We start from the raw sequence: 17,193 nt of genomic DNA on the forward strand, positions 1-17,193 counted from the left end.
AGATTTGTCATTCTACTTTCCAGATTGAATACATTTTTTTCTCAATTACATTTTATTATGTTTTAATACAAATATAAGCACTATTTGAAATTTTGTATACTCACTAGCAACCTGCCTGTGCTGTTTTTTATTAAAATTATTGTGAATAATATCAGACATCTTCAAATTAAAAGTTTTTATAACTGTATATGGTGAATATTTCTATTCAGATTTCGGTAGTTTATGATAGCCGCACAGACATGAGTCTTATAAATACTTGCCACATTTAAAATTACATTATAACATTTTCCCCTGCAACTTACAGAGCCACCTTATTCAGTATATTATAAAATATAACTTGCTATTTGACGTTTTCCATCCATATCTTGAAAAAGAAGCTTTTTATAAATAGAACCTTATAAAACTAAGAATAGAAAGATTATTATATACATGGTTCCGACTTCCCTCAAGTTTTCCTTGATAGTTGATATTTTTTTTTAAATTCGTCAAAAATAAATGATTTGGAATATGTCATTATAAACGTCGATTTCCTATTAATACAATCTATTTTTTGTTATAAGCTAAAATATTTTTTTCTGGTCAAACCATATATTTATGTGTAGATATTTTTTATAGTAATGCACATAGTTTGTAATATGCGATTTGATTAATAAGTCGCCAAGGTCACAATCAACAATGTGTGTCAAATAGTAAAGGTATAGTCATTCATGACGAAGTTTCTCTTTTTCGCCTAAATGGAGTTCATTTCAATATACAAGGCTGATAATTTCATCTGAATGAGATGACAACAGAGAGATAGTGATAAATAATGTTATATATAGACTACCTGTTAAAAATTTGGTGAAACATCAAAAAATACTCAGGTTTATATTTTCAATTTAGTGTTTTGTAATTTTTTCTTAAATATCATCAATGTTCTATAAATAAAACATATAAACTACATTACATAAGAATATATTGATGCTTCAATCCAAGTTGAAGTTTTTTATGCTCTAAATAAAATATTCAGATCCAAAATCTAATCAAGTAATGAGATGAAAAATTTCAGGATAAAATAACAAATTCATCAATTACCCGTGCTAAAAAAATTGTGTATATTTACTATTACCCTATACATAATATAACATACGCAGATGAATCAATGTCAAAATAAAGTTGATTACCATTATTTCTGTTTTAAAATTACTACACACAATATGAGTAATACATTCACTTAGCTGGTGAGAAGAGCTACATTAATTTCTTTAACCATTTTGACTCTATGAAGCATTTTTTCAAGTGCTTCTCGTGGTAATGGCATTGTAGAATACCAAACTGGGCTGTCTGGTACACAAGAACGTTCTGGCTGAAGATAAAAAACATCATTTCTTGTTTTAACACTTTCGGGGCTAAAAAAAATAAATAAAATATTATCAAAATCTTGCAAATCAAATTAACATTTTTTTTTATTTTGGTAATATTCAAAAATAATAGTAATATTGGATCTACAATTGCAATGTAAACCACTACGTCCATAAACTATGTAGATTCCTGACAAAAAATTACAATTATAATACAAGGTTGGGTCAAATGGTAAAAAATGAAACTAACAAAAAACACTGCTCAGTAGCCTATTTAGATTAAAGACAAACATTCAACCAAGACTAGCATGTTGCATATAGAATTGAAATTTGTCTTTCTGTATACTACAATTTCCAAGAATCCTGTCCAATTAATTGTCTCTCAATGCATTATTTTACGATACATGCTCTACCTATATATACAGATCTGACAGTCAATCTAGTTAATCACAAGTATTCCTTGATCACTTTTGCGAGCCTACAATAGGATAAAAATCAATATATAATAATCTTCATATTTAAAAAGAATCTGTGTATTCAATTTTTTATACATAATGAAAAAATTCTCAGATTAACATAAGTGAAACTCAGGGAAACATATTGACTTATGTAAAATTACAAAACAAAATTAAACATTTATGTCTTTAATAACACTGTTGAGTTCGGATTCTACTCTATAAAAACTGAATGTTTGCTATATTTATTAACAAAAGGAAACAATGAAACAAGCAATAATCAGAAACATATGCTGAAACATATTTAAAGAAATACTATATACTAACCTCTATAACCATTCAAAATTTCTATGAATCGAGTTATTCTCAATATTCCAAAAACTATACATTTATGATCAATAAAAAAATTTGAAAGTCTTAGTTTCGGACTTGAAAACCACAACGTTTAGTTAGATAAGAAGACTCAAAGTCAGCGATAATTTTATAATGTACACTATTTGTTTAGTTAAGACCAGAACTTCTGTATTCTTCTCAGTTTCCTAATTTGCATAACGTATTTCTTTTAATTTGTTCAGTTCAGTATTTTGTATCTTTTACAATACTAGAAATAATCAATAATAATTATATTTCTCTAAATAATGCAAACAAACCTCAACATTATAATCAATACTTCCTAAACAATAGTTATAGACCAATTTTGTATTTGAAGAATTGTATACTAATAATTATGAAAATTAAACTGACGACAAAGAATGGCTTCGAATATTTCGCTCACTCTGTAATAAACGATGCAGAACATAATCAAAATTTTCAGAAAACTTCATAAACAAGTCAAAAGAGATAATAGAAATTAACATTAAAGAACGCGTACTATTGTATACTGAAATCAACCGACCAAGATTAAATAACACATTATATGTCAAGGGAGAAAAATAGGGTATTCTCGGCAGAGAAATTTTGTTACCCGAGCCTTCCCGCGAGACATATATACAATTTTTTCTCTCTACGGAATGAAAAGTTCGCTATTTTGCCACAATATAAGGTAATCTTAATAATATATATAATAATATAATAATATCTTTTTTATCTATCTTTCAATTTAGTAGACATTAATTTTTATTATAAATTTCTTATTACTTATCTCCTCACCAATTCACTACCACCGAAATCGTTTGAATACATTTTAATACAATTCAGTCGTTTTCAATCTATAATTAAACAAATATCACTCATCACGTGATTTAAGATGCCTTTGTCACAAAAAAGTCGATGGTAGGTTACTGAGGAGAAGTATGTACGATAGTGGAATCTAACCAGGAGAGAAAAGAACCCATTTTCCCACAGAGTAGAGTCGAAAAGCAAACTTTTCATCCCGCAATGAGAAAAATTTTTATTGACATCGCACATCTATACGAGATCTTTAATTGGACCTTCAATTTATGAAAAGTTTTATCAAAATTGTATTTTCCATTCAACTGTTGACATGAGACCATTTCTAAGCAAACAGATAAAGTTTCAGACAGAGATACAAGCATTCTAAGAATTTAATTACAAAGGGAAATACTCGTTATATACTGTATGATTTCCACGAATTTTTCGACGGAATCATAGGTGTCGAAAATCTGATAAAAACGAATTTAAAACTTAGTAGTAAACGATTAATTAGCGATCATACGTATATTCCTAAGTTACTAAACAAACATTAAATTTGAATTTTCATTAGATCTGACAGAAAAACTATTAAAACCCATACCTTTTAGCATAACAAACGGAGAAATGTTAATTAACAAATTGTATTTGAGCAATTTGTATATACCAGAAGTATTAACAATAGATAGAAATAGTTATGTGATAGTAGAAATTATTAATAAAATTGCTAGATTAGGGTGTTCACTTATTCGGTCACTATATCTTTCAATGTAACGTTTTATTTCTTCTTTGATTGAATGCTCTTGTAGGTCTTTTTCTATTTATGATGATGTAATATACCACGGGGCGTTGACTGTGGATCTTTTAACTTTGTTTTGGAAGAGTTCTAAAATACTGATATTGGAATTGGTCGTAGTTCCCCATAACTGCCATACGTCCACACTGGCTTGAGGATAGCCTTATATACTAGCAACTTGTTTTCAATGGTTACGAGTTACTACCAATTAACCAGTAGATCTGCCTGAATTTAAAAGCTAATTGCTTCCTTCCTTTTTTGCCAGGTTAATCGTTTGTCAAGATGAACGCCCAGATATTATGCATCGATAGCTTGAGTTAGTGTAATGGTGGACGACAACCTTCTCTCTTCATTGTGAACGTTACATGAACAGACTTGGTTTCTTTTGCTTTGACACGCCATTTTTTAAATAAGATTTCTATTTGATTAAGATTATTCTGGAGATTTTGAGATGCTTTTCAAGAGTATGTGAATGTAAATCCACGATTCCAGTGTCACCTGCAAAAGTTGCAACTTTTGTGTCCCTACTGGAAGGAAGGTCTGCGGTATGCAGAAGGTAGAGAATAGGTCCCAGGACGCATCCTTGCGGTACACCAGCAGTGATGGGATGTAGTGGCGTATATTGATCTTGCTACTTGACCAGAAAACCTATCCGTCAGATATGACTTTAGGAGGGGAAAAAAGAATGTGGTAGTTGTTTCTTTATCTTGTAGAGTAGGCTTTCGTACCAGATCTTATCGAATGCTTGACTAATGTCTAAGAAAGCTGCTGAGAGGAAGGAATTCTTTTCTAGCGCATTTGTGATTTCCTGAACCATTCGACGTACCTGCTCTATTGTGCCATGTCTTGCTCTAAAGCCAAATTGATGATCTGGAATATAAGTTTTTTGTTCTCTAGAACTGGGGTTAGCCATGTTAAAAGGAACTTTTCGAATACCTTTGAAATTATAGGTAGTAAGCTTATTGGCCTATATGATGTTCTCTTCTGGTTTTGGTATCATTATGATCTGCGATAGTTTCCATTGACCGGGATAGTTGTTCTTAATCGTATTTTTTATTTCCGTGAGACTAATTTTTTTATCGGTAAGTCCATTTGCAGAGGAGTACCCAAAAAGTCATTTATCTCTTCTGCTTCGTTTGGTTCAAATATTTTCACCAGGTAATTAGCAAAAACTGTTGCCTTTTCTATGCCATTCCTTGCCCATTTTCTGTTGCTATCACATACTGGAGGGTAAAATTGTTGGGGTCTTTTTAGTTTCTTTGTTGCCTTCCAGAGGGAATAATCTGTGGCTTCAGTGGCTTTCTTCAATTTGGATTTGTCGTTTTCACTTCTCGAAATCTGCCATTTTCTTCGTAACTGTCTTTTTTCAGCTATTTTCTGTCTAATTACAATAGGAATATTATTTGTACTTTCTGAGCGACTATTTTCTGAAGTTGCTGCCCCTGTGGCGTTTTGTAAGGCTCCAGTTAATTGGTAAATTGCTTGGTCTACTTCATCTGACGTTTTTAACGAAATTTGTGTTAAAATCTGTAAGTCCACACTTTCTCTAAATTTTGCCCAGTCTGTTCTGTTACTATATTGCCTAGGTGGTCTTGTATTTTGTACAGTCTTGCTGTGTATGGAAGCAATTATTGGCGAATTATCTGATGATAACTCTAGAGAAGAATCTATCTGAGTTGGTTCATATTAATACCTTTTACAATCAAAAAGTCTAATAAATTAGACAGTTTTCTTGGATCGCTGGACCAGTGCTGAGGTGGTTTGCCGCATTAGTTTCCCTAGCAGCGAGTAATTCTCTACCTTTGGTGTTTGCTACTCTGGAACCCCACTGGGTATGTTTGGCGTTTCAATCTCCGCCAGTTATGTATTTCCTTCCTAGTGTTTTGAGAAATTTTTCGTAATCTCGTCTTTTGTTATTATGCTTGGGTGGACAGTAGGTAACTGATATTACTGTTACCCGCATGAGTCTGAAGGCAAATTGTGGTGGCTTATAAGTTTTCTCTTCTGTATGCTTCAGGTGTGCGATGTTTAAGTTTTTGTCTAACAATAATAGGTACCTCCGTGTGCTGTACCCTCTGGGTATTCTGTATGGTATGTAATATAGCCTGGTATTTTAAAGTAGCTTTCATTTATACTGTGTGTCTCTGCTACAAGCATGATACCTATGTCATTATTTTGTATAAATATTTTAATTTCTTGTGCATGTTGACACAAGTCATTGGCGTTCCATTCGGCGAGTTTAATTAGTTGTGCCATTAGGACATTTTATTGACGAGCGTAGAAATAAGATTCATCATTGACTTGGTGTGTAGGGGTTGGGGCTGTGGCAGTTGATAATTATGAACTTGTCATTGCGGAACGTACGCCATTGGTTGGTGGTTTGTGAAACATTCAGGTTGAATCATCAGTGTTTCACTAGAGTTAATAATTGTCTGGCTTGGCTGTAAAGTGTGGGCCATCGCCGATGTGTTAAAGTCCATTTCAGTTTTTTTTGTTTATTTAGTGATCATTAATTTGGTATTTATCAGTATAAAATACAAAGAATGAGTTGCTAATTTTTGTGTAGGAGGTACAAACTAGTTTTATCAATTCACTTTTTATCGCGAAATATATTGAAAGAATAACAATTCCATACACTTCGAAATTCAAATGAATAAAATATGTGAAAAACAAAAGGTAAACAATACACACAAAGTAGACATAATTTAAGAACTGATAATGAATTACATTAGGACAAACTTGAAACTGGTAATTGTTACAACGAGAGTTTTGAAGTAATCATATACCTTTAGATTGTCAAGTTTCTCAAAATAAAACTCTTCCAAAAAAAAAGTTAAAATCTAAAAAGATTATTGATGACAGACTTTGAGAAGACTATGAATCACGATTTGATAGCTATTACAAAAAATTATTAGTTGAAAAATAGTTAAATAAATCAGAATGTTACTGCAAAGAATATCATATGTTCAAATGTTCAAAAGTTGTAATCAATATTTAGAGTGAATTATTTGAATATCAATAAGATTCAATAGAATAATGTTTATTCTAAAATTGAAGAAAATAATAAGGATACTTTTAAAATATTATGTTTTTGTATGGTATACAATAGAAGACATTATAATTAAACAAAATATAAATATTAAACAGGGAAATTTTTATATATTATTCAATTGATATAAATATAAGTAAATACAGTAATTGGAGAACTAAAGAAAATACTTTTTCACGAAAAAATAATATGAAATGAAAACTAAATACAATTAGGTCATTATATTATTCCAATCAAAATTTTCTCTACGTTAAAACAAAACTAAGAAAAGAAGTTAAACAGATAGAAACCTCAAGGTAATATTTCTATATTACAAAATTATTTGAAAAAACTAAACTATAACCTAAAATCAAGAACATTCCATATATTAACAGAAAATGAAATAATAACCTACTTAATAACTTTCTACAGTTCTACTCTACACTCTTAAAAATTAATCTGGATTGTCAAAACTTAATTACATTTAAAGATAATGTAAATATATTAACTTCATATACTTTCTGCAAATTGATTTGCACTGTTCAGTAATATGCAGTCAAGAAATTATAAAAATGATTAAGTATTTACATACAATTTATAAAGAATAAATTCCAAAATTTCCATATACCCATATTAAGCCCGGAAACTACAGAACTCTGTCCAATACACCCATACTTGGCCAAAACCACGTAAATAAGTAACGCTCATAAAAGAAGATACTGGAAAACAAGTACTACTATCGACAAGAATTCAAATAAAGAGAAAACTACTGACTTCATTCACTCCAAGTACGCCATTGACGTGAACCTTCAAGAACCTATTATAGTACAAATAACAAATAATGAAATACCTACAATAAAGGTGCTATCCAAATATAAGATCAATACTTGGAGATCAACCACCCATCTATCATTAGAATTTCAGAAAACTGTAAACTTCAAAGAGGAGAAAAATTTTTGAATATACAAATTTTGAACCAAATTTATTTTGAAGGATTCTACCAAATTAGTAAAAAATATCTAGATTATTTGACAAATTGAGGGTTAAAAGACATCCACCATAATTTATACACTTTTAGCAATAATTATCCAAATAACTCCCATCATTTTTTAATCTTGAGGATTGAGTAGTGACGGGTCAGGAAACAGCAATGTTCAGTCAGATAAGAGGATTCAAAGTGCAATTATTTTGTAATGTATATTATTTGTTTAGTTAAGATTAAGATTACTGTATGTTCTTCATTATTTGTTTATAATATTTTTTCTAATTTGTCCCGTTAATCTTAATTTTTTTTGTGAAAATAAATTTTTATCTTGTTTTTCAAAAATTAATTTTTGTTAATTTACAATTTATTGTATCACTTACCATTTGGACAAATAAAATTCGTACAATTTTACAGGACATCTTAAAGGATTTTCTTCATTTTCTTGTTGTTCATACACCTTCTTTTTCCTAGCATTATTTTCTGAAAACAATGTAATGAATCAGCTTGAAAGTATAAAAAAGATCTGGAGCTTACGTATCGCACTTTGTGGAGGATAGAACCGCAAAAGTACATTTCTGGAACCAGGTACTTTTGATGCGCCAGGTTGATTGGGATTTCTTTTCCAATGTTTCATAATATGTGAAAAAGATAACTGCATGTGTTCATCAACACTCTAAAAATCGAACGAGAAGAATTAATTGAAAGAAATAAAAAAATATGTAGATACTTACTGTAAGATTAAAATGTTTTGTATTAAAAAACATCAAAGTACTAAGTAGTACGTGAGGTGAATGAGCACCTAACTGTTTACTCTCCCATAAATGTTCTTCCTCTACTCTAGTTACAATGTAATGAGAGTCGTTATAGAGTACCGAAAATTTCTTAGCAACTTCGTCTAAACAGTCAGTGAATTTCTCATAGTAAGGATCACAAAATATATTATCAATACGGCCATTTTCAAACAGGTACTGTTGAATGCCAAGACACAAATAGTAAATAGTATCTGGGGCATATTCAGCTCCATTGGGCTTCCTAACTTCTTTAACAAATAGACAAAGTGAAAAGTTGAGTTCATCAGCAGTGAGTTGGAGAATTTCCGTTTTGAATAACTTCACAAGTCGTGTTTTTTCCAGTTCAGCGTTTTTAGTGGTTACCCACTGTTTCCATGCATTAACGCCAAATGTATACTGAAATGAAGAATATTAAAATCCATTAAACTATAAATTAAGTTGATATCATATATATGTAGAATGGCCCATGAGTTTTTAGCCTATCATAGGAAGAAAGGTCAAAAATCAGAACTGATTATTTATCAATACCTTTATTTCCACACACTTTTCAAGACGTCTGACTAAAGGTACTATGCCACTATAAAAATATGATGCATTTTTATTTCATTGTCGCTGTTAAATCTTTTACTCCTAACTGGGTCTTCAGCTATGCAAATAAAAAATAGTCAAACACGGCCAGATCAGAGCTATATGGTAGGTGCTCAATCTTAGTGTGTGTGTGTGTGAGAGAGAGAGAGAGAAATGGTTTATTGTCGAAAAACTATTACAATTTGCAGACAAAAGCTAGTAAAAACTAAAAAACAAACATAAATATAAGTAAATAGAGATACAAATAAAATAAAATTTCAATATATAGAAGAAAAACCACATTGAGTAACACAATTATAGATAATAGTAATAGCTAATAATTACTATATAAGTCAATAGCAAAATTAAACCAGTATGCAGCATGCTCGGAATTAAATATTATTATTAGAATAGAAGTTATTTACAGATTAGAAGGCACTTTCTAGTAAATATGCCCTTGAATCATTGCGGAATGCGGAAAAAGATGATATTGATTTCATTTCAATTGGCAAGTGGTTGTGCATTTTTTGCATTGTAAACTATTGAGTCCTTAACTAATTCCTAAGAGGATAGCCGTGCAACGAACTTTCTGGAATTGAAGAAGTGAGCTTACGAATTAGGCAAACGGATTTAAAGATGAATAAGGAAGGAAGATTTTTAATCTTTTAAAGAAGTCCCTGCAGGGAGCCCTGCTGTTTAGTTCGAGTAATTTCTAACAGCTCTCTTTTATAATTTCAAGATCGCTCAAATTGAATCGCACCACACGTACCCCAAAAGGGAAGGTCATATGGGAGATACGACTCAATGAGGGCATAATAAACTGTTAAGGAGGTGGATAAATTCAGTTCTCTGAAAACTGATTTCATCGCAAAACAGGAGGAACTTAATTTTTTAGAAAAAGCGGCAATATGTAATTCCCATTTAAAGAAATTGTCCACAACAAGCCCTAGGAATTTTACAGATTCAACGACGTCAATGGTGGTGTTATTTGATAAAAAAAGCAGCAATGTATTTTTATATGATAAAACTTCAGTTTTAGAAACGTTGAGACAGAGAAGATTAGAATAGCACCATGATTTAAGGGTGATTAGGTCACTAGATATGGTCCTATGAAGTGCCGTGAAATCAAAGATATTACCACTGATGTCTGCATTTGTGACATCGTTTATAAACAGAAGACGCAAAATAGGGCCTAGTACTGAGCCTTGGGGCACTCCACATTCTATTGACTTGCAAGAAGACATTCATGTACAGAACAACACCCTTATTCACCAGATTTGGCTCCGTCCGACTATCATCTCTTTCCTCAACTGAAAAAAAGTTAAAAAGGTCGTAAATTTTCTTCTAACCAGGAGGTAATAAAAGCTGTGGAGGTCTGGTTTGCAGAGCAAGAAACATTTTTTTGAAGTTCAAGAGACGTTGCAGGTTCGCTATAATAAATGTATCCAATTAAGAGGAGAATATGTTGAGTAATAAAATATTTTGACACTGAAATTTTGTTTGGTTCTATAGTAGGTTAAGAATTTTTCAATATATCCTCGTATAATAAAATGGATCAAAGCAGGAAGTTGGAACTTCGTGTAAAGCTTGTTGAGGCTTGTCACTGATGTGTACTAATTGAGGCCAGCTCATGGACCATACTATGTGTTTCACTCACTATTATGAGTTTACCTTGAGACACATATTTGCATCAGGCTTCTCTGCAGGTTCTGGTGGTGGTGGAGGCTGTTGTACTTGATGATGTTGCATCATAGGCATGTCGACTTGATGATGGGACATTCTTCTTCCTCGTTTAGCTCCACCTCTCGATTGTCGCATACCTCTCTTTCTACCTCTTGCAGAAGGACTTCTATCAATCATATGATGGTGCAGAGGTTGAGGATCATCAACATTCTCATCTTGATTGTGATGCTGTTCACCACCTTGTGGTGCTATAGAAAAGTAGATTAGAGTTCTATGGACTAATTTACGAGGCGTCTTAGTAATGTCAATTTTTTGTAGATATCCAATCTAATATATTTGAGAATTTTTACAAAAACTGTACTACAGAATTTTAACTTGCCATTACTAAAATCCTCTTTGTATGTTAATTTCAATACAATGTTTACATCCAATTCATAATTTAGACCACATAGATCATTAAAGCATTCAGAAACCTGTTATTGTATTTGCAGTTAATGCTCCTTCTAGATCTACAGCAGGTTCATCTAGCTCTGTAGCCATTTTGAGAGCCATCTGTAACATGTCATCTCCAAAAGTATTACTATGATCTACTGGTTCAGGACTATAGCTGTCTTCTGGACCTCCACTATCATCAACATCGCTTTCAGAATCTGTTATATCGTCTTTCTTTTCTTCAGCAACCATTTCTGCCATCATAAGAAGTTCAGCTTCATATGGATCAGTGGGTATCTTAACTTGAATTTTCTAAAATGAGTGTGATTGGCTCTTGTCTATTTTAATGATATAAAACATCAACCTTACCTTAATCTCTTTCATAATTCCTGCAGCTGAGTTCCTGGTAGTAGGAATAAATATAGGAATAGGTATCGGTACAGGAATCGGCACAGGAACAGGTGTTGGGGTGCTGTACATATGCATGGGAGTTGGTACATAAATGGGAACTGGTACTGGTATAAGAATCTTCTTTGCTTCTCGTTCTTCAGTCTGCACTTCTTGATCCATTACTGTAGGTTTTGCAGTTATACCTTTATTCAATTTATGAGTATAACACATTGTACTAACATTTCTTTGTTCTGGTAGAGGTGCTGGTCTAACAATAAAATGATGTTTGATTTGAACTTGGAATGGTATTTCAGAAAATGAGTTTATCACTTGTGGTGTGGAATTTATAACTGGTGAACTAAGAGAACTTTTAGATCGAGTAGATCGGCTATTGATAGGAGTGAGGCTAGGAGGAACTGTTGAAGAATTGCCTAATGTTCCATTAGTGTTTGCAAGACTTTGAACACTTGTAATCATTGGAATAGGCACAGCATCTCCAGGAACAGCTGTAAATGATTTTTTATTACAGCAATTAACTTATTTATTATATTCTATTCATATTATGTAGACCCTCTAAATTGAAAAACAGTATTCATACCCTTAACAGCCATATTTATTTATATTTATTATTAAACTTAAAAAGAGTAATAAAGGCTTACCTGAGTCAGATCCATGGTACTTTTTATTTTTTCTGGGAATTCCTGTGGGAATAGGATATTCTCCACTGTTTACAGCCAATAGTTGTTTGGGGTATTGATTTTGAAAGTTTATAACACAGTTATAAGAGCAGAAATTCCTTACTGAAGAATCTGACATTGATAAGTGATACATGGCATGTGTGGATTTTTGACAAAAATTGCAACAATCTTGTCTTAAATTTGTCTCTATAGACAATCTGTATAAACCAAGGCAGTTTACACTGCACATATTTATCACGGATCCCACTTTTGAATATCTTCTAATCATGTCAAAATTGTATTTTTTCACTTTGCACCAACTACAAGGTACAATCTTTCGATGAGAAATAATGTAAATATTTTCACAGCTAGTCGAACAGAAACTATGTTGAACATTATCATAATACATTGTATGTTTTTCCAAGATAGATTTTGGAAAATGTCTACGGCACATAGCGCACTTTCCTGGTGAAATATTATTAACAAAGCAGAAAGCAACAAAGCAGGGTTCCCCACAAAAGTAATTGGGAATTCCATCCAATTCAAACTGTATGGAAATTGTTTTTTCAGTTTTACAAACTGAACAAATTGTTCCTGGGAGGACTTTTGGAGGTTTATCATTTGTCATAATATCATATTTTTCCATACATGCTTGAGAACAGAAGTCTTTGAACTGGCCTTTATCACCAACTGGTGCTAAAAATCCTGTACCAGTACCTGATGTGTCTTGCTGGCAGTATGAACAAACTTTTAATCCTTTTTTATATTTTTCAAGACATAAACTTGTACAGAACTGACGTATGTCATTCCCAAATCTCACACAATATTTCCCAAGTGAGTTAGATTTTACATCCCCTTTACAATTTGAACAATAAGATCCAGTGTCTTTTTGATACTTTGTCAAACAAAATTCATTGCAGAAATCCATAATTTCCCAAGTCAAATTTTGTACAATATCATTTGTTTCTTTATTACAAGCTGCACATCTTCTGATAAATGAAAGAGAAGGGGGGTCTTTAGGAACACCACTAAAATCTTTAACTCTTAAACTACCATCTTCCCAATTTAAAGCAACCTTATCCTCTTGATTACTTTTAAAAATAGTTAAGCAATTATCATCACATAGATATTTTGTTTCTTCTTCTTTCATAGAACAGTAATATTTTACTTTCCTTTTCTAAAAAATATTATATATGAATTGGCAAGCCTCTTATTTTTAATTATACTTACCAATTTACATTCATTACAAATTTGCAAATCATCTTTCTCATATTTGTACACAACAATGGGTGAGTTATTGTGATCTGAAGGACTGATTATATCGTTGAATTGTGACTGAACACTTGCTTCTCTGATATCACGAAGAGGTGGAAGAGATGAAGCGGCTTCTTTTTCAGCCTAAGAAACCATTGAGACAACAGAAAATTAATAAACAAATGCTCTTTCTATTCAATAATTACATTGTAAATGTTTACTCTCAGAGAACAAATAAAAATTATATAACAATATTCTAAGATTAACAAAAAATACTTTGGCATCATCTTTCAATTATAGTTTAGAGAAATTTAATTTTCTACATGTATTATTGTTAGCTTAGGTTAGGTTAGGCACTATTTGAATCGAGAGAATTACAAAGTTGTATCCATAAACAAACACGTGAATAGATTTAGTTCTGAAAATATATTCTGAAGTGGTTAAAGTAACAGAAAATAAAGAACTTTAGAAATAGAATTTGATAGTTAAATTAGTTGTATAATGTCCTAGACCTACATGGATTGGAGAGCACTGGGCATTACTTTTATCTATTTGATATGTTCAATTGTACTTTATATTGCATAATCAATTCTTAAATAAATTACAAAATGAATATTACCTGAGATATAACTCTTTCTGTATCAGGTATTATACACAATTCAGCATCTGCACCTTCCCTGTTTTCATTACTATCTAAGAGATCAGAGTGAAAATTTTTACTTGTAGCAGACACTTCTTCCTTTTCATTTTCATTATCAACTACATTTTCACTAAAATTATTGCTGCTGCATTTTGACACATTTGTAGTAGTTTTCTGCGATTGCTTCTCTTCGTTATCATTTGGACTCTCTAAACTGTTTTCTGTTTCAATGACATTTTGTTTTTCTTCTACTATATCATCTTTTTCTGGATCATCTATGTTTATGACATCAGTACTTTTGTCTTCTGACAATAATATTTGATTTGCAGAAGTAGTTGCTTCCAACGGTTTTTTATTTTGTTTTTCCTGAAAAATATATTTTGGAAGTTTGGAAGCTAAGAAATCCAGTGTCCAGTTGGAATGTATATTCCATTCACAGTTCCAATTTAATTAAATAAGAACTCACTATCAATTCTATAAAGAACCTCATTCTTTCGGATTTTCTCAGTGCCTTAAAAGTCATACCAACCACCTACCCAGACCACTCCACTATTTCTAAAATCTAAGAGGAATTTCATTTTACTGAACAAAGCTACAAGACTGTTGTTTTCATTATTCCATCCCAAATTGAAATCCATGGTAACGAAAAGCAGATAAATATGGCACAGAAAGTGACAAAATGGAGTTAGTTACTTACATCATAGTGAGTTCGGATGTAAAATCCAAAATAAAGTGTGTAGGAAGTCCAATGGACAAGTATATTAAATGAAGTAAAAAAGTCAAAAAAGGCCTGGTCCGTGTTACCTAAAAATCGACGAAACCAAGTGCTGCTAACTCGACCTCGCCTAGGCCACACCCAGCTAACACACGGCCATCTTATCAGCAAGAATCCTAAACTAAAATGCAGCTACAGCAATGAAATACTTCCTTTGAAACACTTACTTACTCAGTGTCCACAATTGAGAATGCAAGGGCATCAAGCGCAACTTCCTTCTGACGAACTATCAGACCCTAGGATCCTAATGTGATTTGCATAATTTCAAAGACTTTTTAAATTTTTAAACTAATTTAAATATAGATTTAAATTAGTTTATGTATAAAATACTATTTGCAAACATTAATAATGCTAATGACCCATGTGGTTGATTGGTCGATGCATAATTTCAAATAAAAAAAATTAAAAGAATTATGTCAACAAGGTATGTTCTTGCTTACCCATAAAGTTGTAACTGCCTTAATAGAAGATTTATTCTACAAAAATTTTTAAGCAACTCTTTTGGTCAGTACTTCCCCAAAATGTTTCATCTTCTTAGGTGATTATATATATATATATATATATATATATATATATATATATATATATATATATATATATATATATTTAATTTATTTTAAATGAATCTGAATCAAATTTTATTCAAATAAGTCCAGTGAACAATTTTACCAATAAATACAGCATGATGTCTTCAGAAATCAAGTTTATAACAGTAAAAAATATTTAATATTATTGACTCAATTATAATTTAGATCAAAATTTTGAAATGCCATAAGATGTGTTCAAAATATTTTGGGTATATAACATCCATAACATAGAAAAATAAGTACTAATACAATGAAAATAAATTGAATATATTCTTTTTGTACAAAAATATATATTACATTAAAAACAGAAATACCTGAGTGGAAATACTTTCTGTATGAAAATCCATGATTTCAAGTTCTCTGTCAGAATTAGTATCAGATGTACCTGTAGCAATTTCACTATCAGTTGTTAATTTTTCTTTATCAGGTTCTAGATCTGGAAAACTTTCACTTGGAATTTCTGATAGATCTTCCAACATTACTAATCCCGGACTTTGTTCTGCAAGTTCAATACCTTTATCTTTCAATGAGTTCTCAGAATGAAAAGTATTTATTTCTGATTCATGTAAATCATTGGAAGGATTGGAAGTTTGGTGAAATTGTTTTTCTATGATTGATTCTGGAATAACACAACTTTCTATAAGTTGACTATTTCCTTCACAATTATTGTCTGAATGTAATGAACCTGCACATGTGTTTTCAATAACCTCACTTACAGAGTCTCTGGTTATAAAACTACTATTACTAGTAATATCAGTATTGAAATTTTCAATCACATTTTCACTACTATCCATTCTTTTCTCTGTGTTTTCATCAACTGTTTCTCTATTAATTATATTCTCAATAGAATCACCAGCAGAACTACTATTTTTTTCCAATTCAGATTCTATATTTGGAGAACCTATGTCCAACTCTTTATTATGTATACTGGAAGATTCTTCTGTTTTCTGATTCATAGATGTATGTAACATGTTAGATTCTAAACCAGTTTGGAGATAATTCATATTTGCTATATTTTCACTAATTACACCCATCTGATTATCACTATTTACACTAGAAATTTTTTGATATTCAAGTTCATTCAAAACATCATTTTTAATCATATCTGATGTACCCATGGGAATACTATTGGCTACGTCCTCGACCGTTTTCAGGGCTTCACTGTTATAGTCTTCCATGCTGAAAATTTTGTATCACACTTTTAAATCACCAGATCTTCAATTTATACTCCTAATAGTATAATATTAACAGTCTTATAATCAACACAATAATATATTTTCATTTTAAGCGAGACTATTGGTAACAAAATTACAAAAAACATGAAAGCTAGCTCCCTGAATCTTATGATTGATAATCCGCGGCTTTTTCTTATTGTTTGATTTATCTTCAAATTATGTTCTCCATGGTATATTTTTCACATATACTTATAACTGTTGCCAAGATATTATAAGATGCCATTTGTTATGTTATGAGAATTTTCAACTTGTTACAATATTCTAGCATAGTTTTTGATAATCAACTACAAAATTATTCACTTTTCGCTAAACCAAGCCATATAATGGTGGACATGAAAATAATCAACTAACATTGGTACCAACTGCTTGTATAGTTTTATTGCCCATCTCACTTTTATACTAGATAAAA

The 17,193-nt window shown here is 31.2% G+C and overlaps 1 protein-coding gene across 2 annotated transcripts; it reads right to left on the reverse strand.

Moving 5' to 3' along the window:
- Window positions 1-858: 858 nt before the first annotated feature.
- Window positions 859-17,151, reverse strand: LOC130898534 (zinc finger MYM-type protein 4). 2 transcript variants are annotated; one of them, XM_057807952.1, is made up of 11 exons: window positions 15,864-17,132; window positions 14,167-14,553; window positions 13,524-13,691; window positions 12,276-13,470; window positions 11,596-12,122; window positions 11,268-11,538; window positions 10,783-11,042; window positions 8,485-8,940; window positions 8,288-8,426; window positions 8,134-8,233; window positions 859-1,388 (listed from the first exon to the last, which is right to left on the reverse strand). In XM_057807952.1, exons 1-11 carry the CDS (start codon window positions 16,725-16,727, stop codon window positions 1,214-1,216), a joined length of 4,542 nt encoding a protein of 1,513 aa, XP_057663935.1. In that variant the 5' UTR covers window positions 16,728-17,132; the 3' UTR covers window positions 859-1,213. The 2 variants fall into 2 exon arrangements, with proteins under 2 accessions (XP_057663935.1, XP_057664017.1); XM_057808034.1 differs by having other exon boundaries at window positions 867-1,388; window positions 10,783-11,033; window positions 15,864-17,151.
- Window positions 17,152-17,193: the final 42 nt, after the last annotated feature.

Source organism: Diorhabda carinulata, chromosome 1, assembly GCF_026250575.1.
Source record: "Diorhabda carinulata isolate Delta chromosome 1, icDioCari1.1, whole genome shotgun sequence".
Taxonomy (NCBI): Eukaryota; Metazoa; Arthropoda; class Insecta; order Coleoptera; family Chrysomelidae; genus Diorhabda; species Diorhabda carinulata.

What these genes read in the sequence shown, in the direction of transcription:
- LOC130898534 (XM_057807952.1), bottom strand. Translation starts at nt 16,727, where the DNA reads ATGGAAGACTATAACAGTGAAGCCCTGAAAACGGTCGAGGACGTAGCC. An exon ending in CAGAAAGAGTTATATCTCAG is followed by an intron (nt 13,692 to 14,166) that starts GTAATATTCATT and finishes ATGGTTTCTTAG; the next exon opens with GCTGAAAAAGAAGCCGCTTC. An exon ending in GTACCATGGATCTGACTCAG is followed by an intron (nt 12,123 to 12,275) that starts GTAAGCCTTTAT and finishes AATCATTTACAG; the next exon opens with CTGTTCCTGGAGATGCTGTG.